A 21,959-nucleotide genomic window follows, 5' to 3' on the forward strand; every position below is an offset into this window, starting at 1 on the left:
ATGGTAAACAGGCTGCTGGATCGTGAGGTCCAAAGGGATTCTCTTGTCTGACATTTCCACCTCCAGCTGTGGGCCACAGGGAGGCTGCGCCAGGCTGCAGTGCCGACTCGGGGTTCCCCCTTGTGACTGCTGCAGAGGCCACGGCATGGGGCCAGCGGCCAGCCCCTCCCTGGGGCGGGAAACCAGCTCTGGTTTGACCAGCTCTGGTCCGTCCCCAGCCGGCAGCTGCTGTCAAGATGTCTCAGAGCCTGGATACGTGTGACGCGGAGGCAGCGGGCAGTGGCGGTGGCCGTGGCTCTGAGCCGCAGGCAGCTGTTGCGGGAGGGCTTCCGGGCCCTGCGCTGGACCCTGTGGCTCCGGGAGGCCTGGCTGGAGGTGGCGAGGAGGCGACATGAGAAGGCCTTGCTGGCCCAGACCTTCAGAGAGGTCAGCCCAGGGGGAGGTGCCGGAGCGTGGGTGTGTCAGGGAGGGGACCCTGGGATCCCTGACCAACAGCAGAATGTGCAGTTAAGAGTCCAGACTCAGGGGCTGGGGATTTAGCTCAGCGGCATAAGCACCTGCCTTGCAAGCAGGCAGTCATGAGTTCGATCCCTGGTACCCATAAAAAGGAAAAAGACAAAAAAAAAAAAAAAAAAAAAAAAGAATCCAGACTCCCTGACTCACTCTGCCTGAGTTCGAATCTTAACGCTGCCACTTTCCGGCTATGTGATCTTGGGCAAATTGGTTAGCCTCTCTCTGCCTTAGTCTCTTAATCTCTAAAATGAGATAGTAGCCAGGGGTTTACCTCAGTGGCCTACGTGCTTGCCTGGCAAGCACAGGGTCATCAGTCGATTCCTGGCACACAAAAAAAGAGAGAGAAATTAGGGGATATAACTCAGTGGCACAACGCCTGCCTGGAAGTCCTGAGTTCGATTCCTAGTACCCCCATACACATACAAAAAAGAAATAATAATAGTATGTGCCTCTATAGATTGTGAGATTAATAAAAGACTCAAATCCCTGAGCAGCATACAGCAAACCTTCTGCCACATAAGTGGTTGCTATTTTTTTAAAATTTTTATTTATTTATTTTTTTTGTACCAGGAATAGAACTCTTCATCTCTTGCTTGCCAAGCAAGCCCCTACACCAGAGCTAAATCCCTGGCCCCTTGTGGTTGCTATTTTTGCAGGGCATGGTGATACACATCATGAGGCTGAGGCAGGAAAACTGCCCGAAGTTTGAGGCCATTCTGGGCTCCATAGTGAATTTAAATCCACCCTGAATTACATAGTGAGTCTCTGTCTTAAAAAGAAAGAAAGAAGGGCTGAGGATTTAGCTCAGAAGCATAAGTGCCTGCCTGGCAAGCATGAGGTCATGAGTTCAATCCCCAGTACCGCAAAAAAAAAAAAAAAAAGAAAAAAAGAAAAAAGAAAAAGAAAGAAAGAAAATAAAACAAAACTGGTTGCTATTTTTTTATTTTTTACTAATGGCTCGCCAGCCAGGAATGATACATGGAAAGTGGGTGCCTTGTCCTGAGTTTTTTCCTCCCAAAGAAAGCCCTTCCTTGGGGCTGGAGATTTAGCTCAGTGGCATAAGCACCTGCCTTGCAAGCAGACAGTCGTGTTTGATCCCCGGTACCGTCTTCTTGGGACCCATCTCTCCATCCACTCACTCACGTCAAGGGGGCAGGGTAGTCTAATGGTTAAGGCGAGGCACTGGGGCCTGATGGGAGGGTTAGGGTCTCCCACCCTCCCCTGGTGCTCTCTTGGGGAGCACAAAGTGGCAGCTAATGCCCCCCCCCGCCCCGCTTCTGCCCCAACCCAGTGGAGATGCCTTGTGGTGCAGCAGACACAAGGGCGGCCCTACGTTCAGCCTGCGTCCAGACCCTGTGCTTCTTGGGGTGGCAAAGACCAAGTACCCCGCTGGGGAGGAGAAGCAGCGGGGCACGGCACCCCAAGAAGCAGGTAAGCTGGGTCCCCAGGGTGCGGCCTGGGCAGCTGGGGGCCTCCTACGCCTGCTTCCTGTGTTGCTTACAAGAGAATGGGGATGAGATGGCAGCTGTGGACAAAGATCTGCACAAAACTGTCCACCGCAGTGTAGTTTACACTGGAAAACACTGGCCACAGCGAGAGAGCACAGCGTAGCCTAATGCCGTGACCAGCTGGGCAGCCCGGCTGTGAGATGTTTATGAAATTAAAGCTTCCAGCTGGGCGTGGGGGCACACATCTGTAATCTCGGCACCAAGGAGGCAGAGGGAGAGCAGCCATGAGTCCAGGGCCAGCCTGGACTATGTAAATGAGTTCAGGGCTGAGGATTTAGCTCAGTGGCACAAGTGTCCGCCTGGCAAACTCGAGGTCATGAGTTCGGTCCCCAGCTGGCCCCGCCACGTGCTCCAGATCCCTCCCTCCCGGGCCCCTCAGGACCTGGTCTTCCTCAGGCAGTGGGGGCAAGGCTATGTGTCCCCCACCACACCACGATCTTTGAGGTCAGGGCCAAGCCAGCCTGCAGGGAGAGGTGGACAGAGCCACTGTCACACCCCTGGGGCCAAGGTCTGAGATCTGTCCACCCTGCGGTTCCTTCAGGACGCCCCATCCCAGAAGGGCACCCAGTGCCACCGTCTCCCCCCACAGGGCCCCGCAGCTTCCTCTAGGCCCACTGCTGAGGAACCTCAGGGCCTGAGAGGGAAAGAGGCCTCTCTCCCACCCCTCACTTATCTGCCTTCTGCAGGCAGAGGGACAGCACTCGATAGAGCCAGGCATGGGGGTGCACATCTGTAATCCCTGCACTCCGGGAGGCTGACTTAGGGGGATCACAAGTTTGAGCCCAGCCTGGACAATGTAGTGAGACCCTGCCAAAATTAAGAAACAGGCTAGGGATGTAGCTCAGTGCAAAGGCCCTGGGTTCAACTCCCAATACCACCTGCGCCCTGAAATATTCTAAACAGGTGTCTGGGGGTGCCGCTCAGCGGTAGAGTACTTATTGTCATGTTCAAGACCCTGGGCTCCGTCCCAGCCCCACAAAAAAAAAAAAAAAAAAGAGGAGAGAAAAGAAAGTGACCACAGAATCCTTCCCCAGAACAGCTCCTATGAGGGAGAATCAATGACCCGCTGGGGAGTGGGGTGGGGCTCAGGGTGCCGCAGAGGCTCTGCCTCAGGCTGGGATGCCCGGAGCTGGACTTTGTGCCCCCGAAGCCCAGGCAGCATCTGTCTCTGGGCCACTTCAGGGGCAGGCGCTTGAGGGAAGAAGAGGGAGCCTGGCCTCCTCCACTGAAACCTAGGCAGAGACCAGATGGCGGAGACCAGGAGCTGCAGCAGCTGGCAGGTGAGCCGGCGGGCGGGGTTCTGGCGACAGAGCCAGCCCAGGGAGGGTTTGAGGGGTCAGTGTTTCTGACTGTTTGCTGTGGCTCCTTTCCACCCCTGGTCTCATTTGTGGATGCCTGCCCATTGTACTGATGGGGAGCCGAGGCTCAGAGAGGTTAAGTGACCAGCTTGGTATGCACAGCATGAGAGGTGCACACCTTGCATTTGGGTCTTCTGATGCTCACGGGGGCCCACACCAGGCAGAGCCTGGCACCGGGACAGGGGAGCCCCAGGAGATGGGGCAGGCAGCAGCCCAGATGTCCCAGCCCTGCCCTCTACTCTCTCCCCCTCCCCACTCCAGCCTTCCTTCTGTGTCAGAAAAAGGACCTGGCCGGGAAGGGGCCCCTCGGGGAGGTCACTCCGAGGACACAAAGGACAGATGTAGCCCCCAGGGCTCCCCAGCCCAGGAGAGACTGGCTGCGCAGGTAGGAGAGGTGGATCCATCAGGTCCTGCTCCTTCTAGCAGGGCCATGACAGAAAGGCAGCTGACCCTGTTGAGCGTGAGGTCCACCTAAAGGCCAGGCTCTCTCACCTGTACCCGCGAGGGATTAGTGGCCACAGGATATGTGCAAAGGCGACCAGAGTCCAGGGCAGGGGAGCGGAAGCCCACAGAGCTGTACGTTTTTTTTCCATTCACTCCTTTATTTTTTTATACTGGCCTTGATGTGTCCAGAGGCCTCAGGGAGGAGCTGTGACTCCATCCTAGGAGCCAGAGGCCACCTGGAGGACTCCGCAAGGAAGGGGAGGTGTTTGGATTTGAGGCTGGAAAAGCATTGCTCTGGCTTCCCAAGTGGGAACTGACCAGAGGGACCAAGCTGAAGGCAGCCAGCCAGGCACCCCTGGGGGATGGCACTGTGGCCTGAGCAGGCGACAGGCCCTGTTCTCACAGCAGCCCATTTTATAGGGGAGACACTGAGGCTCGCCCCTGCCCAGAGAGTGTGCCTGGCCCATGGCAGAGGCTGCCCTCTCTCTGCTCTCCTAGGTGCTTCGGGGCCTGGCATCAGGTTGCACAAAGAAAGGCCCAGTGCCAGGACCACCTGGCTGACCGCTGCAGGAGGACGTTGAGGATGTGCCTGGGACAGTGGGTGCGGATGAAGCAGCTCCGAGCCTCAGATGGGGCGAAGGTGACCCAGCTGTCCCTCTGCCTGCAGAAGGCAGGTGAGTGAGGGATGGGGAGAGGGGCCTCTTTCCCTCTCAGACCCAAAAACCTTGTCACCCGAGGTTCCTCAGCAGTGGGCCTAGAGGAAGCTGCGGGGCCCTGTGCGGGGAGATGGTGGCACTGGATGCCCTTCTGGGATGGGGGTGTCCTGAAGGAACCCCAGGGTGGGCAGATCTCAGACCTTGGCCCCAGGGGTGTGACAGTGGCTCTGTCCACCTCTTCCCTGCTGGCTGGCTTGGCCCTGACCTCAAAGATCTTGGTGTGGTGGGGGACACACAGCCTTGCCCCCACTGCCTGAGGAAGACCGGGTCCTGAGGAGCCCGGGACTGAGAGGTTTGGAGCACGTGGGTGGGCCAGTGCCCAAGAGCAGCCCAAAGCTGAGTGAGGTGTGAGGAGGTGACCAGCTCCTCCGTTGCTGCGTCTCAGGGTACCGGGCTCTCCGAAGCTCAGCCCATGGCCTGGAGACGGTGGTGGCTACAATGTCCCTGCAGGGCGCCTGCCGGAGACTGGCCCTCCAACGGGTCCTGCTGCTCTGGAGAATGCGGTTGTCCCAGCACCAGCGGGCTAAGTAGGTATTTGGAAGCTTGGGCCCACAGTTGGCCTGGGGGCTCAGGGTTGGCTCCTTTGCAGGGCTTGGCCCACACTCCCTTCCCTTGCTTGTGCCCAGCAGATGCCTGCTGGGAGGTGGCAAAGGTCACTGAGGCGATGATGGGTCAGAGGGCAGCTGGGGCCTTGGGGGCTGCTGCAGGCAGGCTCTATCCAGAGGGGCTGCTGTAGGCGGGGCTCTATCCAGGTGGCCCGAACTACGGGAGCCATCCTGGCTCAGCTCCCCTGAGAGTGAGCCCCTGGGGCAAGAGCTCCATCTGTCTCTCCAGTACCCGGAGGGCGCCTGGCCCACTGTAGGCACAGAACAAATCCTGTAAACATTCCAGGGAAGGAGCCAGGGTGCAGAGCTCACATCCTGTCTGCCTCATTTGCCTCCAAGTCACGCTGTCAATCAGGAGCAAGAAAGTCACCCTAGCCAGGAGCGGTGGTGCACACCTGCAATCTCAGCACTCGGGAGGCTGAGGCAGGAGGATCATTTCAAGTTCCAGACCAGCCTGAGCTACAGAGTGAGCTCAGAGCCAGCCTGAACTGCATAGCGAGACCCTGTCTCAAAAAAAGAAAGACTTTGTCTCAAAATAAATACATTTTTAAAAGGGTCTGGGGATGTAGCTCACTGTGAAAACCCTAGGTTAACCCAGTACCCACTCCCCAAAAAAGAATTCTGTCCTCGGAAGCCACACACCTACCATCCATTGGGGACCCACGTCCCATGGCCCACACAGAGCCTCAGGCTTTTCATCACATCCAGGAACTCGAGCCATGAGACTCTTCAGAGTGTCACCTTCCCTCCCACAATCCCTCCTCTGCTCACTCCCTGCAGCAGGACAGGGCTGCCCATCAGAAACACCTTCCTTGGGCCCCTCTTCCTGTCTGTGGCTGAGTACATGCAAATGTCCTGGGTGGTTGTGAGTGTGGGCACTGGAGTCTGGGGTCCTTGAACCCAGGGCCCAGCTCACCCTGGTTAGTAACACGTCCCCCCCATCCCAGCAGGGGGGCAGTGATTGACGATCCGGTGGGGAGTCAGGGAGCTGCTATGCCCCAGTCCCTGGGATTGGGACCCTGGCAGTGGTGTGTCTGGAAGCCCCCAGTTCTCCCAGCGTGTGGCCAGTTCAGAGAGCAGGGGTGCAGGGCCTGTGCTGACCCCTGCCAGCTTGGCTGTCCCTGCTGGCCATGGCATGGTAGCCCTGGCCTGGCATCCCCGCCTCCACTCACCCTCCTCCACAGCTGCTTTTTCCAGGGCACCAGGGAGCAGACTCTGCGGCGCGTCCTGGGCTGCTGGCACCTGCGAGTGTGGAGTGTGGACACCCCATCAACCAGCCATGCAGCCACCTCGGCCCCAGAGCCACTGGACGATGGCATCCCAGGAGCATCGGCCTGGCCCGGTTGCAGTGCTCGCTGGTGCTCACTGGAAAAGGTGCAGGGCAGGGCTCGGGGATGGGGGGCCGTGGCTGGACAGGATGGGGACCCAGGCTCACTCTCCCTCCCCAGGACCCCGGAGCCCCCCACCTCCCGGGCACTCCCCCAGTGAGTGACCCGTGGGCTGCTGAGCGGCAGCAGCAGGACCAGCGCCTTCTGCCCTGGAGACGGGCGTGGGGCTCAGCAAGGCGGTGCCACAGCCTCCAGAGGCGGTAGAGACCCCAGCCCGGTGCTGCAGGGCCCTGCTCTCCTTGTCCCCTTCCCCATCACCCCTTGCCCTTCACAGCGGCAGCCCCTTGGGGTCTGCATCCCAGGGGCTTCCCTCTCCCACCCCTCCTGTGGAAAGGGTGGATGTGGGGTGAAGGTCTCATGTCTCTTGCAGAGGTCATGGCTGGGCTTGAGAGCAGCCTGCCTGGGCTCCGAGGTGGGGGACGGGTGGGCAGTTAGGTGGGGAGGGTCCTGGGAGGTCTGGGGAAGTCAAGGCAGGAGGATGGCACAGGCTAAGCGGAGTGGTGGGAAGGACCAACTGGTGGCTGAGCTCGGGACCCGGCAGTGGGGTTGGGAGTCCCTTCCTATCCCTAGTGCCTGGCATTTTGACCCCTGGTGGGGCCTTGGGTTGCTCCAGTCCAGCACTGCCCCCTTGATGGATGCAAGGTGAAGGGTCCCTGCTGCTGAGGGGCGGGGCTGTCCTCAGAGTGGACACCCCCTTCCCAGCATCCTCCTCACCTGGAGCCACTGGACAGCAACTCAAGGGACCTGGAGAGAGCTGGCTGCCCACCAGGCCTGGGACCGGAGCTGCAGGGCTGCCCTGGGCCTGTGGCGACGGCGCCTGGCACAGCAGCAGGAGGCAGCGCGGTGGGCACAGGAGCGGAGCCGCAGCCGGGCGCGGGATGCTCTGTGCCACTGGCACACCTGCTGGCAGAGTGAGCCGAGGACGGGGTGGGCACTGTGGGTGAGGCGGGGGCAGGGTGGGACTATGAGGGACACCCAGGGCAGGTGGCAGGGGAGGTGCTGGGGCTGGGACTTGCAGGCTTGGGCTCAGGTCCTCACTCCTCCGTCCCTGGCTCCATCCTAAACAAGCGTCTTCAGGTCTTTGGGCCACGTCCTGTTCACCCGTAAGGAGGGGGGTAACATGGTAGACACCACACAGGGTGACTGTGGGCATCCTGTGTGCCAGGTACCAGCTTCCAGCATCATCACCCGGGAGCCACTGGACCGGCTCAGAGGTGCATGGAGCTAAACGGGGACCAAGGGGCTGGGCCAGGCGGCCCTGGGGGCAGAGCAGCAGGGAGGGAGATTCAGGCACTGGGACTGCTCAGGCCAGGCCGAGGGGTGAGTGGCCAGAGGAAGAGGAGGGACGGGGGCCTCGCTCTGCGGGGCCACCTAGCCAGCTGCAGTTGGCCTCCCTATGGGGAGGCCTCCAAAAGGAGGTGAGAGTCCAAGCCACAAGTTTCCAGTCCCATAACAGCAGAAGTGACATCCATCGGCCCCCTCTGCTCGTTTCTGTTGTCAGAAGCAAGTCAGTCCGTCCCGCCGGTCCTGCAGGTGGGGTTTAGCCGGAACCAGGAAGGAGGTTCCCAGGGGCCCACATTGTATCAGTAGGCTGGTGGGCAGGAGCTTGATTGTTCTGAAAAACTGTGCCCTGTCCATGGCAGCAGCTGCTTTCTCAGCTCAATTACTGCCCAGGGTTGACAGACTTTCTGGTTGTAAAGTAAACCCAGATATTTAGATGGTTATTTGGATTCTCCTGATGCCCATGTAGCTCAGTGGAATAGCAAGCTTTAGCATAGCCCAAAGGCCTGGGGTCTGGGGTCGTTCTCCAGCACTGAACCAACAAACAGAAACAACTCCTAAATTCCAACAACTGCACGGGCAGGGCGGCCTGTGACCGGCAGGCCACCTGTAACACAACCCTTTCATCCCCGCAGTTAGGGCGGCTGCCTTTGTGGCCATGTGGGTGGGGACAGAGAGCAGGCTGAGCACCAGGGCTTCCTTGGCTGTGTCTCTCTGGCCCCAGGGCAGCAGCTCCTGCATGAGAAGTACCGGAGTTGGGTGCACGGCCGCCTCCAGGGCCTGCGGAGGGCCGCGTTCCGGGACTGGCGGCAGGGGGTGGTCCGGCGGAGACACCTGCGCAGGTGGGTGCCCTAGGGGTGGGGAGAGGTGGGAGTCCCCCGCCAGCCCAGGGAAAGCAGCAGGGCGTGGCCCTGAGGCTGGGGTCTGGGAAGGGCAGAGGCAGGAAGGGCGGGCCATGACCACCAACCCCATGTATCTGTTCTGAGGGGTGGGGAGCCCCGCTCTCACCTGGGGTCCTGGGGTTTGCCAGGACCCTGGAGCGGCCCTGCTAGCCAGGCAGTTCTGTGCCTTCAGAGCACTGTTAAGGCAGTGGGACTGAATTCCTCGGGCAGCCACTGGACAGGAACGGGCCCCAGATGGTCACTGGAACGAGAGAGTGAAATTGTCCAAAAAAAAAGAAAAGCCAGGAGAGGTGCCACCCTTCTGTCACCCCAGCACTTAGGAGCTGACGCAGGAGGATCACTGATTTCGGGGCCAGCCTGGACACATAGTGAGACCCTGTCTCAAATAAAGGACAAATGTTAAAAAATTAAATGAAAGAAGATGGAGCAGTGGGGCCAGAAGACGCCTCGTCCCACGTGCAGCCCCAACTCACGGATATTCCAGGGTCCCCACAAGACAGTGGGCCGCCGGCTGCCGTGTGGCCAGGCCCACACTTCTGCATTCCTGTGACTGGGACAGGAGGACACCTGCTGGTGGGGCACAGCTGTGAACCCACAAATGGCCGGTCCAGCATCCTCCCAGGGCAGTGTCTGCTCCCCAAGGCTAGGGTTCGAATATGGGGTCCCTGTACCGGGTTCCCTGAAGGAAAGTCCTTTGCCCTCACTCATTGGACAGGAGTTTTGTTTTCGATTTTTATGTTCTTTTTTTGAAACAAGGTCTCACTGTGTAGCCCAGGCTGGCTTTAAACTCTCAGATATCCTCCTGCCTCAGCCTCCTGGGTACTGGGATTACAGGCATGTATTGGACAGGACCTTTTTAATTTAAACACAAGGCTGCATGTGCAAAGGTGCAAAACTGTGTGTGACCACACCGTCTGAGGGGGACTTAGAGAAGTCCTTTTGGATAGCTGCGACCCGTGACTCAGAGTCAGCCGGCTCTCTCCTGTTTTGCAGCCACTTCCAGGCCTGGTATAAGCTCATCAGAGACACAGGGGTGCCCAGGGCCTGGTGTCCAGCCTTCTGGGACGCCCAGAGGAGAAGAGCCCTGAGGGTAGCCCGAGGGGTGACAGTGCAGGCACAGGAGCAGCACGTGCCCCAGCCCCGCATCCTACACTGGAGCAGCCGTGCACAGCAGGGCCGGGCAGGCAGACAGCTGAGCAGGGCCTGGGCTCAGCAGGCTTTTGTGGCGTGGTGGGTGGCCCTGGGCTGGCGCTTAGAGGCCCAGAAAACGGCCCTGTGCTGGACCCTGGAGCTGTGTGGAGCCTGTGGTGGCCAGCTCAGTGGAGCCCACGCTGCCCAGAGCCTGAGTGCCCAGTGAGTGTCCGCAGCCCAAAGGCAGCCCTGCTCGGGGCCTGTGCTCAGGCTGTGAGCTTGGCTGTGGCGGGGTGGAGCATACTGACGGCCGGGTGGCAGGCAGAGGGCCAGAGGGTGGTTGGGGGATGGGAAGAGGCCAGCCTGGCATTGCAGCTGGTCCTGGGGGCAAGTCCCAGCCTTGCCCCTTCCTAGCTGGGGGACCCTCCGTGGGGAAGTCTCTGAACTGTCCTGTCCTGCTGTGTGGCCAGATATGTGCCACTGTTTTGCCCAGGGCCAAGCCTGGCAAGCAGGCAGGAGGGCACTGTGTTCTTGGGAGAGGGTGTGAGGCGTGGCTAGCAGAGCTGCTCCCTCTGCCCCTTAAACAAGGTGCTTGTCCCTCCAGCACAGGCTGGAGGCTTTGGTGGCTGAGGGCCTGGAACTGATGGCCTGTGCTGGGCTCTTCTTTAGGTCCCTACTGGCCTGGGCCCAGGGCCATGTTCAGCAAGCAACCATTACCCAGCTCTGGCAGGCTGGACTTGGGTACCTCCTTTGGACCCACTGGGCCCAGTGGCAGACAGCGCTACTCAGGGTACAGGGGGACCAAGGGACCCAGGCCCAGGGCGCCGACCTCAGGCACTGGCCCAGGCTGGCCAGCAGAGGGCGCCGTCTCCTGCTGACAGACGCACCAGCCCTTTGGATGCAGGTGAGGGGGGCCCAGGTGTGGGGGAGTGGTCTGAAAAGCCCAAACCAGGGATCGCAGCCTCAGCATATTCCAGTCCATGATGCAGCAAGGCTGGGTCACTCAGGCCCAGAGGCCTTAAGAGACCCCTCCCCACCCCAACTCTTGCATGTTCTCTGGACCCTGGGGAGCAGGCAACACTGGGTCCATCAGCAAACTCTGCTAAGCATCTTCCAGGTACTGGCCCAGGGCAGAGTTCTGGATGCTAGGTTCAAGGCTGTTCAGGAGACAGTTAAATTTGTAACACATCATATAGTCTGAGACAGGTCCCATTTTTGTTTTTTAATTATAAAAAATGAAATATGCTCATTACAGAAAAAGTCAAAATACTAAAGTACAAAAATTCATCCTTGGGGCTGGGGATTTGGCTCAGTGGAGTAAGCACCTGTCTGGCAAGCATGAGGTCATGAGTTCAATCCCCGGTACCTCCTGGAAAAATTCATCATTTTGTCTACTCATAAACAATCATCAGCCCCTCAGTCCCCAAGCTGTTAGTTCTGACACTGGCAAATGGTGCTAAGAGGCCACCACCGTAGCCAGACACAGAACATGAAACCATACAGGCACCTGGGGCCTGGCACTGAGGGGCACACCGACGGGGTGGGCGGAGCAGTGTTTCTGACCATCAGAATGTCAGGAAGAACAGAGCTCAGAGTCTGAGGAAAAACACAAAACACTCAGAGGAATTGGGAGGGAAGATTTGGGAGTTTGCAGAGCTCACAGGTGGGTCAAGAGCAAGGCAGGGCGCTGGGCGACAGACACGTCACACAGGACTCCTGGTCTCTCACGCCGCTCCTGCCAGCAAAGACCAGGATCCCACACTGCTGGGGAAACGGGCCCACGGCCTACAGATGCTGGTGTGGCACCACGTGGGCCTCTTTCCAGCCCCTCCTCTCTGCCACAGACATGCAGACAGACAGACACAGACACACACAGAGAGGCCCAGGGCTCTTGAGGGGTTCTCCAGGTGAGGTGGACCCTTCTAGCTGTATGCACAAATCAAGTGCATCTTCCTGGTGGGTGGGTAGGACAGCTGTGCCCCAGCAGCTCTGTGCCCAGGCTTCTTGCTGTCATTTAGGCACACAGCTGCTGGACACAGGCCGCAGGACCCACTCGGCTTGAGCCAAAGCACAGTTGCAGTGGACACAGGCTACCTCGGGAAGCAGCTGGGGCTTGCAGTAAGGAGTCCAGCCCCTGGGGACCTGGAAGTCAACCAATCTAGGCCCAATCTAGCTAAACCTGGCTGGTGGATTTACTCCTTTCCCCTCCCACTTCCTCCTCTTTTAATCTCTCAGCTGTGTGGAGACTACAGGTCCTGCCCTTCCCTGTCACTCTCAGTAGCTGCCTAAGTCCTGGGGACCTGGGGGAGGGGAGCTGATGGCTTCTCACCAGCTACCACCTGTGGCCTCATCTCTGGCTGGCACAGAGAAGCAGCTGCCACCCTGAAGCAATGTGCTAACCTCTCCTGCCCCATTCCCTTTTCCAGGCGCCAGGGAGTGTCACCTCTGCCCTGGCTTCCAGCTGTGGCCAGGACACAGTAGCTGGGCCCCTACAGCACCAGGAAGGCTCTGTGTCTCTGAGATCAAAGCCCCCCAAAGCGAGGGTCCTTCAAGCAGGCTGGGGTACGGGCAGCTGTGTGTGAACCCTGGGAGGCAGGGGATGTGCTGAGGCCTCTCCAGCGGGACTCAGTCCCACAGGGCCCTGGAGGAGCAAGAGCAGGCCCCGGCGCAGCCTTCGCCCTGGCCTTGCTGAGGTCGCCGTCCTTGGCCACCAGGAGGAAGTACCTACAGCGCTGGCACCTCGAGATTCTGCTCCGGAGGTTTCAGGTCTCCCAACGGGCCAGGTGCCTGAGGGCGACGTGGCAGCACTGGGCAGGTGCTCCAGGGGCCGAGCAGCTGTCCCAGAGCCTGGTGAGTGGGCTTGGTAACCGCCCCCAAATGTCACGGCCACATGTCCCAGCCTCCTCCTGACCCTACACACAGCACCTTTCACCTATGGCTCGGTGGATGACCCCCTCCCTGTCACATAGCTGCAGGACAGGCAGAGGGTTGGGGTGCTGGGAAGCAGGTGACAGGGGCTCTTGTCACCTCCACCCTAGCTGAGGCAGTGGCACCTGGGCCGGGCCTGGAGGGTGTGGCGGCGACGGGTCCTGCAGCTGCACGTGGCCAGGCGACTGCAGAAGCGGGAAGACAGCTGGGTCATCTCTCAGGTATGGCTCTAGGGCACGTTGCTAGCTGGCCTTCAAAGCACTGCTCAGGGGACCCCGAGACCCCTATGTTTTCTGTGGCGCCTGAAGGGTGGGCCCTGGACTTGACTGGTGGCCACAGCTCAGTCCAATGTCACTGTCACTTGGGAACCGGACTCAACCTGTGGCACAGTGACTGGGTCCCAAGAACTCAGCAGTGGCCACTCCTCTCGGAGCAAGATTGCCCAGGTCACAAGTCAGATCTATTCTGAGCCTGCGTGTTTGGCCGGGCTGTCAGGGAAGCAGGTGGGTGGGGCCCCCAAAGGGACGGAAAGACCCAGGCACAGCACAGGTCCCAGAGGCCTCCTGAGGCCAGCGGCCTTTCCCTACCCTTCCTAACTGCAGGCCTTTGAGAGGTGGCGCCAGCACCTGGCAGCCAGGAGCCTAAGGAGAGGTGGAACCAGGCAGGGGCCCCAGGAACAGGCTGGATGCTGCCCGTGCCCCTGGCTGTGGAGTACATGGGCAGGACAGGGGTCCAGCAGCAGCCGTGACTTGTTCCCATGGCTGAGAAGCAGAACTGAGCCCAGAGAAGCAACGTGACCCCCAAGTCCACGGAATGCAGTGACATTGCTAGGAGCTGAAACACAATAAAGGCCTCCTTGGTCCTCGCTGCTTCTGTGGCTCAGTCTCCTAAAGTGGCCCCTGCACCACAGCCACAGGGACCCCACTGGTGCAGCTCTCCTTCCTGCTGGGCCAGCCGAGCCAGCAGGCTGGCTTCCGGAACAGCAGCCATGTGCACCTGCTGGTCACACCTCCCTGGGCAGTGTGGCCTCGGGCTGACTCCTGGGGGAGGGTGCCAGGCCTTGGCTGGCAAGAGGAGCATCTGCCTAAAAATAAGCCAGCAACAAGGGCTGGGCACTGCTCTGGGCAGAGCTGGGCCCCGCTCAGTCGAACCTCATCTGTGCCTGACAGTTACTGGGATAGAAGAAGGCCAAGGGTCAGGGTCCCACAAGCACAAGGGTTGGGACTACCTTAGCCCTTACGGGGCACTTGGTCTCTCCAAGCCAGCAGTACACGGGCGCAGCTGTTTTGAAGAGCAGCGCTGGAGAAGGGGGCACATCAGGCTGAGGTCTGGGGTAGAAGGTGCCCCGTCAGGCCAAAGTCCATCCCGGGTCCTGGTGCTGTGGCCAGCTGAGCAGGAGGCAGGGTGGTGGTTTGCACCAACCGTCTCTGGTCCTGGGGCCGTCGCCAGCTCCCAGAAGGTGACATTTCACTCTTCTCCAACCTCACAGGATCCTGTTACCCACTACTTGCCCGTCCTGCAGGGGCCCCCAGGCTGGCTTCCAGAGGCTCAGTTGCAAAACCAGTGCCACCCAGGGAGGGTGATGGCCAGCTACTGTGGTCCCCTACAGCACGGAGGGGTCCTTCACTGACAGAGCACGAAATCCTGCTACAGCAGGAGCACCAGGCTCCCTCGGGGGTCCAACCAGAGCTTGGTGACCCCACACCAGTGCAGCTGCCATTCTTCTGTGGGCGGCGGGGGGCAGGCTTGGGGGTACATGGGAGAACCAGGACGGGGATGGGTGGATGCAGGTCATGGTGCCTCCACCTCCCTTGAGCGCCCAGCAGGCCTGCTGAGCAGCTCAAACGCGTCCTCCACCACCTGCCACAGGCAGTTGTCCTGCGGGAACTCGTTGTCCACCAGGTTGACCAGGAAGTAGTTATCGTGGATGTACCGGATGATCATACGGGACGGGGACTCCTCGTCGTACAGCTTGCCCCACTGCTCGATCCACAGGGCGAAGGCCTCGTCCTGCACACACAGGTGTGGACACATACAGATGTACACACACCCACGCGCACACACGTACGAGATGAACAGGATGTCCCAGGGCAGGGCTCTGAACTCTGCGTGCTAAAGGCTTCCGATGCTGCCTTAGCGGACAGGCCCAGGAACAGAGCAAGGCCCAGGGCCAGGGCCATCCCACCCACCTCTGAAATGAATACCTCTCTCAAGGCCAAATCTGCTGGTCCTTGGGTGTGGCCTTCAGCCACATCCTTGGGACCAGGCAGTTGCCTCTTTAGGACGAGGGAGGCTCCCGCCAGTCCCTTACCTTCCAGAACATGAAGCTGATGGGATCCACCACCGTGGGCTGGATGATCTCTCGCCCGGGGAAGATGCCCCACGTGACGGCATTGGGCTGCAGCTCAGGGGCGTTGGTGATGTTCTCACCCTGCCATGGGGGTGGAGGACAGATTTGGGGCACAGCTGGCTGCAGCCTGTTCGCTGCCCCTCCTGGCCTGCACTGGATGGTGTGGCTCTCTGCCAAGGACCGAAAGCAGTCACCTGAGCAGCTCCCCACCCAGGGACCACACTGGCCGGTTCTCACCTGTCCTATCTGTGCCCCATCCCTGGCCTTGCCCTTACCTACACAGTTGCCCGCTGCCATCTGCCTGACATAAAATGGAGCCAATGCTGGAGAGAGGCACCCCTTGCCTCTAGGACACCCCCAAACTCCAAGCAGGACAACGAGGGCCCTGCTCAACGCTTCCGCCTCCTCTTTCCCACCCAGGTGCAGTCTGAGGCCTCTGCCCTTCCCCCCGGTGGCCAACTCCTCTTTGTCCTGAAGAGTCAGGTCACATGAGACCCCTCCCAGGTTTTCTGGTGCTGGGGATTGAACCCAGGGCCTTCGCACTGAGCTACATCCCTATGCTCCCCCCTTATTGACTGATTAATTTTTGGTTCTTTGGGGCTGGGGATTTAACTCAGTGGCATAAGCACCTGCCTTGCAAGCAGGCAGTTGTGAGTTTGATCCCTGGTACCGATAAAAAAGGAAAGAGATAAAACAAAACAAAACAAAATTTTTGGTTCTTTGAGACAGGGTCTCACAATGTAATTCAGACTGGTCTTGAACCCACTATGTAGTATAGGCTGGCCTCCAACTTTTGGTGATCCTCCTGTCAGCCCCCCAATATTTGGCACCATGCCCCACCAACCTCCCGGGTCCGAGTCCTTACTCTGGACTACATCACGGTGTACTGAACTTCATTTCTTCGTATTCGGACAGTGATTATTTGACACTTTTGTCTCCTTGCTAGCTGGAGCTTCCTGGGGCCAGAGGTCTGATTCTGCCCGTGTCTGGGGCACCCCACACCTGGCCCGGGGCGGTGCCCTGGGACAGCCCTGGAGCCGGGAAGCGGGACCCGCCTACCTTCACGTCCACGATGTGGTAATTGACCCGCAGCTCGTACTTCTTTAGCACCTGCAGGAGCGCCTGCGCTGTCTCTCGGGAGGTGAAGAACTCCAGGTAGGCCTGGGGGGCACGGGCGGCCAACACGTGAGTGCCAGCCTCGGGACGCCCTCTCAACATGCCCGACCTCACTGCGTCATGGCACCACCGGGCACCATGCTGCTGCCTGTCTAGAGAGGGACCAGAGGTGACCCCGCGCCCCCTCCCCTGACCCAGGATGACTGTGGCATTGGGGACTGCGTAAGGGCGTGAAGAGCAGCACACAGGGCTCCGTCTCCCCGCCACACAGGGAGCTCAACAGAAGCAAGCGGTGGACAGCTGCGGATGTGAGGCGCCCGGTGGAGTCCAGCCTCCCAGTTCCCGGATGCTGACGGTGCCACTGCGGCCTGCTCCAGCACACCGGTCTGTCTTTTATTTCCATTTCTTTGCTAGGATGTTCATGATCTTCAAGATGCGTGTGGAGTCCCCAGACAAGCAAAGTGGCTCGGGGAACACTGAGTGAGTGGGCTATGGACAGTGGACAGCAGCAGGCCTGGACCAGCCCAGAAAAAACAGGGACCAAAGCCAGCCATATAAACAAGCTGTTCCAGCTCCAAGAAGGCAGGGCCAGGCCTGCCAGGCAGTGGGTTGCTGGGCAGAGGGGCTGAAATTAACATCATCATCTTTCCCAGTGTATAAATAAAGGTGCCAAGTGGCTGAGCAGTTCCTTTCCTCCCATCAGGACAAGGGCTCCACTGACCCCAGCTTTGTCTTTTCTTTATTTTTCTTATTCTCTTACGGGTCCTTAACCCCAAGAACCTCAGGAGCCACACTGGGTGGCGGTGCTGAGTAAACTGCAGCAGCCCCAAGAGAAAGTATCACTCCACCAGCAGAGTCTGGACCCCACTTTGTCCCCTAACATGAAATACACTCCATTTCACAGAAGACAAAACCGAGGCCCAGTGATGTGCCTGCCTGGTCTGTCTGCTCTAAAGCCTGCAATCCTGTGCACTCACTCTGTCCTTTAAAAGAAAGTACTCATGCAGGAAAGGCGGAGCTGGTGCGGGTCCCAGTGCTGGGAAAGCCCCGAACCCCCTACCTTCTGGAAGACGTAGCCCCCGCTGGGGCCCCAGCCCACAATCGGGTCGGAGGATGGCTTCCCGTTGACGTTGGGCTGGGAGTTGATGGTGAGGATGCCCAGCCGGTTCACGCGCAGCAGCTGCTCCTTCATCAGGCTGGTCTCGGCCGCCAGGGGCTCGTCGTTCCAGGGCAGGCAGGTCACCTGGCGGGGGCAGGACTGGGCTGGGGTGGCCGTGCTCAGGATGCTGGTCCCTCCCTCCCTCCCTCCGTGCAGGGTCAGAGACGCCACACCTCTTCACCCCCAGGGACTTCGCGGTTCACCCATGCGCCTGTGCAGTGCCACAGCTGGGGACGGTGCGGGGTAACCGCAGACCCGGCCCACGACGCTCACCTTGTAGCCATGCTGGTTGGGCTCTCCCGAGAGGTAGCGCTCAAAGACCTCGAAGACGCTCTCCTCGCTGCTCAGCTCCTCGCCCCACATCTTCAGCAGCTCCTGCCGGGGACACTTGCTTTTCAGGTAGAACAGGTAGTAGTTCTTGAGCTCCCCAAAGGCCGGCGAGGAGGAATTGCCCCTGGCAGGGAGATGCCCACAGGTCAGGACACTGCTGCTATCCATCCTGCCCATCTCCGCCGGCCTGGATGGCTGGGCCCTCACCAGCGGCCGTTGGGAAATTCATTCCAGTCCTGGGTGCGGTAGATGTAGCTCTTTGGTCTGGAGGCCCAGAAAATGGGGCGCACATCTTCCTCCCGGCGCTTGGGATGTGCGCTGATGGCCCAGGGGAGGGGCCGCCTGGTGATGATGGAGAAGAAAGGACCAGGGATTGGCTGCAGCCTGGCTTGCAGGGCCTGGCTGTAGAGCTGCAGCTGCAGGGCCTGGCTGTAGAGCTGCAGCTGCCCGCGGGGGCGCCTGAGTAAACCCCACCAGCCGTGGCATACAGGTGCTCTGTGCAGGTGCGGCCGCTCTTAGCCCTGGCCTCACCTGGGGTCCTCATTCCACATGCCCAGGCGCTTCAGCACCATGGTGGTGGCCATCTTGCGGTTGAGGGTGTAGAAGTGGAGGCCTGGCACCACGCCGCTGGCCAGCAGCTCCTGGCACAAGTTCACGGCCAGCTCGATGCCGTAGCTGCAGATGGCGGCGTCATTGTCTTTGATTGGCTCGATCACGTCCTTGATCTCCTGCGGCACCTCCAGCTTGGACAGTTTCACCAGCTGCCGCATGGAGGAGTAACTCTGCCCAAGACACAGCGGGCAGTGGGCCACCTCCTGGCCGCCTCCCAGCCTACGACTCATCCCTTTCCCGTCCCCACTGGGTGTGCTGGCCACTGCAACATCACTGGAGGGACTCAGAAAGTCGGCTGTGTGCAGAGTGACACTTGGACAGGTCCTGTTTCCTCTGCTTTTTGCAGAACGTGGCAGCTGCCATCGCCTGGGCCGATCCTTTACCCTGCCTGAGCTGTATTTACTGGTAACACGGTGGTCCCCCAGCCCACTATTCCCAACCTTCGCCATCAGAACCAGCCACCAAGCTTGAGAAGCCAAATACAGACCTGCAGGCCTTCCCAGAACTCCTAGAGGTGGGGAGCCTGGAGCCCCAGGTTCGACAAAAGCATATTAAAAGGGGTTCTGATGACAGTGATTTAACCAAAACTAATACACAGCCAAAATCCTTTGTGGTGACATGTGTCAGCTGGCCGAAGTACAAACCCATCCCGACACTGATGCTGTTTGGAGGGCCACCAAGATGACCAGTGAGGCACAGCACAGCAGCACTGTTCCACGCCAGGCCCACATCTGCCTCACAGGAAGAGCTTGGGCAAACTCGGTGCTTTCCCCAGGGACTGGCCAGCTGAGGGGCCCAGGGAGCTCAGAGCCTCACCTGGATGGGGAAGATCCCGGGGAGGATGGGGCAGGTGATGCCGATCTCCTTGCAGGCCTTCACGAAGTGCAGGAAGGTGTCGGCCTCGAAGAAGAGCTGGGTAATGATGAAGTCAGCGCCTGCAGACACCTTTTCCTTCAGGTGCCTGAGGTCCTCCTCAAAGCTCCCGGCCTCGGGGTGGCCTTTGGGGTAACCTGCCAGCAGGGAGGACATTAGGGAGAGGCTGGCCCGTGCCCATGAGATGACCAATGAAGACCCCAGGGTCTTCTGACCTGGGTCTCGAATTCACACCTTCCAACAGCATGGCATGACAGGCGATGCGGAGCTGGGCTGGCGGATGTGCCCTCTGACCACAGACGAAGCTAGAGTGGGGATGGACTGTGCTGAATGTCCCACGCTGTCCTGGCTCAACCAGCCTGGCAATGCAGGCCAGCACTTGGTGGCCACGGGACAGAGGAACTGCTACATTTGGGGCTGTCAGGCAGCTTTTTGGGTGTCAGGGTGTGACTCTAGGCACTAGGTCACAATATTGTTTTTGATATAATGCTGAAGTCCTTCGGGGATCTGGGGAGGTAAGCAGTTAGGAACCACGTTATATAAGGAAGGACTCAAGACTGTGGAGAAGCTCTGCTCCAAGAGAGAATGGAGAGAGCACAGAAACTACTTTCAAATCTGAAGTGGGGGAGGGAGGACTCGCCCTAGTTGGGCTCCTTGTTAGTCACAGCCCCACAAAGACCACAAAGCAACGTGTTTTAGAGTCTGAAGCTCCAGGGATGACCAAGGGCCGGGCATGCAGAAGAAGGTCCTGGAACTGCTCGGAGATGGGAGCAGATGCCGGCTAGGCCAGGTGCTGGCTTTGTGCAATGACTTCTCCTAATGCCAGTGACTAGCAGCTCTGCATGGCCATCATGCAACCACAGGGACAGCGCTGGCTTCTGCCTGAGCCCGGGAAGATCCCTAGCCATTCAGAACACAGCCCTGAGCCCTGGACTGCTGGGAGGCCAGGCTGCTTTGCTGTGGTAAGGCCCCGCTGTGTTTCAGCAACCCAGAGTCACCCGAAATGGCTATAAAAGCCATCATTTCAAGGCGGGGTAGGGGTGAGGGAAGGGACTTAGCCACAAAAATTCCACTTTTAGTAACAAAGCTTATTTTTCTGGTAGGAAATTCAGAAACTCTATAGCTACATAGTGTAATCACCATTAAAAAAAATCTAATCTTTGATCCCTTCGCTTTTTGCTCATTTGACTATATTCTTTTTCTATCATCACCAGGCTGGTGTTTCTTAAGCCTGGACTTAGCACGCACTTAACAGTCAGCAGAGGGAAAGCCGTTCACCTCACGCCCACCACGGGGCGCGTGTGTAGTCCCCACCTGGCAGGCTACGGTGGGTCGGGAAAGGGGCACTGACAGCTGCAGCAGGTGGAGGCGCCTGTCCCCTTCCTGACGCCTATCAGGGCTTCCCCGTCTTAGCCACCCAGGCACCCTGGTTGACAGAGGAGTGGACACGTGCTAAGGGACTGGAAAAAGGCTGAAGTCACCTGAAATAGTGTTCCTGGAGCCATAGCGCTCGGTTTTTAAAATTCAAGTTGAGATGTTACTCTGTAATGTAGCCATGTTTATTTTGGTTTTTGAAAATGGCATTAAGCCAAGTGTGGTGGCCCACGGCTCTAATCCTAGTACTCCTGAAATGCCAGCACTCAGGAGGCTGAGGCAGGAGGATCACTGTGAGTTCACGGCCACCCTGAACTGCATAGTGAGACCCTGTCTCAAAAAGACAAAAAAAAAAAAAAAAAGAGGCAAAATTCCCCTCATAACATATGAGAAAAGAAGATGCACCCAATCAACCCAGGGCACTGAGTCCTTGGCACACAGGGCCTCACTGTCCCTAACTGCCTTGGGTCTTCTGGAGGGAGCGGGGAGCCGACCGCAGGGCCAGCAGAGATGGGGGACACTGCAGCTGCTGCTGCAGCCGGAATGGGAAGGGCCTTGCTTCCAGACTGGGCCCAGCACCTGGGAGGGCTGATGCCTCTTCCTGGCCTTGGCTTCTCCGATTCCCTGCCCCTCGAGTCCAGTGGGAGACAGGATGAGAGCGAGGCCAGTGTGTGAACCACCTGTGGCTCACGGCCACGCCCTTGTCCCCACGTGCTCCTGATCAGCAGTCTTGAGCTGAAGCAGCGATCCCAGCCGCTCACCTGCCACACAGATGTCGAAGTAGTCACCAAACTCTCTTCGGATGTGCTTCACCATGTCCGTGGCATAGTCGAAGGCTCCGTCCTCTGCGTCCCACTGGTCACCTGTGGGGTCTGCAGGGTTGCTGGAGGTCATAACTACTGGGTTTTGCCCGACCTCCAGCGAGCCCCTTTGTCCCCTTGACCCCGGACAGAGCTTCACGGTAAGGATCTCCTCTGTCACCCAGCAGCTGGCAAGCAGAGCGAGGAGGAAAGCAGCCAGCTCATCAGTGTGTACAAGGCTGCCCACTCGGCAGGCGCCGTACTCCAGGTGGCGTGTGGGAGACACCGCCTGGAGGACTGGAGGTCCCTCACCTGGCCCTGCCACCCTGTGTGTGCTCACTCCCCGGTCCTGTACTCCTGCCTCCTGCGAGAACTTTCTGCCCATTTCAAGTGAGAAGCGGCCAGTGGTGGGCCGCAGGAAGGCACACACACTCTCCTGTTCATCAGGTGTCCTCCACCCACTCGCAGGTGGCCTGATGACCGCAGGCACCAGAGACTCCTGGCTCCGTGACGGGGCCAGTGCAGCCAGGGGATGGGGCTATCAGGCCCCGGCCACACTCCTGCCTGGCCT

General features: G+C 59.2%; 2 protein-coding genes across 5 annotated transcripts in view; one reads left to right on the forward strand and one right to left on the reverse strand.

Moving 5' to 3' along the window:
* Positions 1 to 13,639, forward strand: LOC106027955 (uncharacterized protein C1orf167). Its single transcript, XM_063235224.1, has 17 exons — positions 1 to 27; positions 136 to 426; positions 1,805 to 1,944; positions 3,204 to 3,301; positions 3,641 to 3,764; positions 4,322 to 4,497; positions 4,925 to 5,066; positions 6,329 to 6,518; positions 6,593 to 6,732; positions 7,235 to 7,443; positions 8,538 to 8,655; positions 10,516 to 10,750; positions 11,865 to 11,964; positions 12,273 to 12,408; positions 12,561 to 12,696; positions 12,885 to 12,995; positions 13,377 to 13,639. The coding sequence occupies exons 1-17, from the start codon at positions 1 to 3 to the stop codon at positions 13,569 to 13,571; spliced, it is 2,568 nt and encodes an 855-aa protein (XP_063091294.1). The 3' UTR covers positions 13,572 to 13,639.
* Mthfr (methylenetetrahydrofolate reductase) overlaps positions 11,054 to 21,959 on the reverse strand; it is an 18,065-nt gene continuing 7,159 nt past the window's right edge. For all 4 annotated transcript variants that reach the window (XM_013154076.3, XM_063235525.1, XM_005004362.4 and 1 more), the window contains 9 exons: positions 21,350 to 21,460; positions 19,158 to 19,351; positions 18,261 to 18,511; positions 17,937 to 18,071; positions 17,673 to 17,853; positions 17,301 to 17,483; positions 16,184 to 16,285; positions 15,086 to 15,205; positions 11,054 to 14,784 (listed from right to left, as the gene is read on the reverse strand). In XM_013154076.3, the coding sequence (XP_013009530.1) occupies positions 14,566 to 14,784; positions 15,086 to 15,205; positions 16,184 to 16,285; positions 17,301 to 17,483; positions 17,673 to 17,853; positions 17,937 to 18,071; positions 18,261 to 18,511; positions 19,158 to 19,351; positions 21,350 to 21,460 (1,496 nt within the window). In that variant the 3' untranslated portion in view covers positions 11,054 to 14,565. The remainder of the gene's footprint in view (positions 14,785 to 15,085; positions 15,206 to 16,183; positions 16,286 to 17,300; positions 17,484 to 17,672; positions 17,854 to 17,936; positions 18,072 to 18,260; positions 18,512 to 19,157; positions 19,352 to 21,349; positions 21,461 to 21,959) is intronic.

This window comes from Cavia porcellus, unplaced genomic scaffold (assembly GCF_034190915.1).
Source record: "Cavia porcellus strain 051 isolate PalLab524CR breed Dunkin Hartley unplaced genomic scaffold, mCavPor4.1 scaffold_25, whole genome shotgun sequence".
In the NCBI taxonomy this organism is placed as follows: Eukaryota; Metazoa; Chordata; class Mammalia; order Rodentia; family Caviidae; genus Cavia; species Cavia porcellus.

Coding starts and splice junctions, on each gene's coding strand:
- LOC106027955 (XM_063235224.1), top strand. CDS start 1: ATGGTAAACAGGCTGCTGGATCGTGAG. Junction 1,945..3,203: donor CACGGCACCCCAAGAAGCAG/GTAAGCTGGGTC, acceptor GGGCCACTTCAG/GGGCAGGCGCTTGAGGGAAG. Junction 8,656..10,515: donor CGGCGGAGACACCTGCGCAG/GTGGGTGCCCTA, acceptor GCTCTTCTTTAG/GTCCCTACTGGCCTGGGCCC.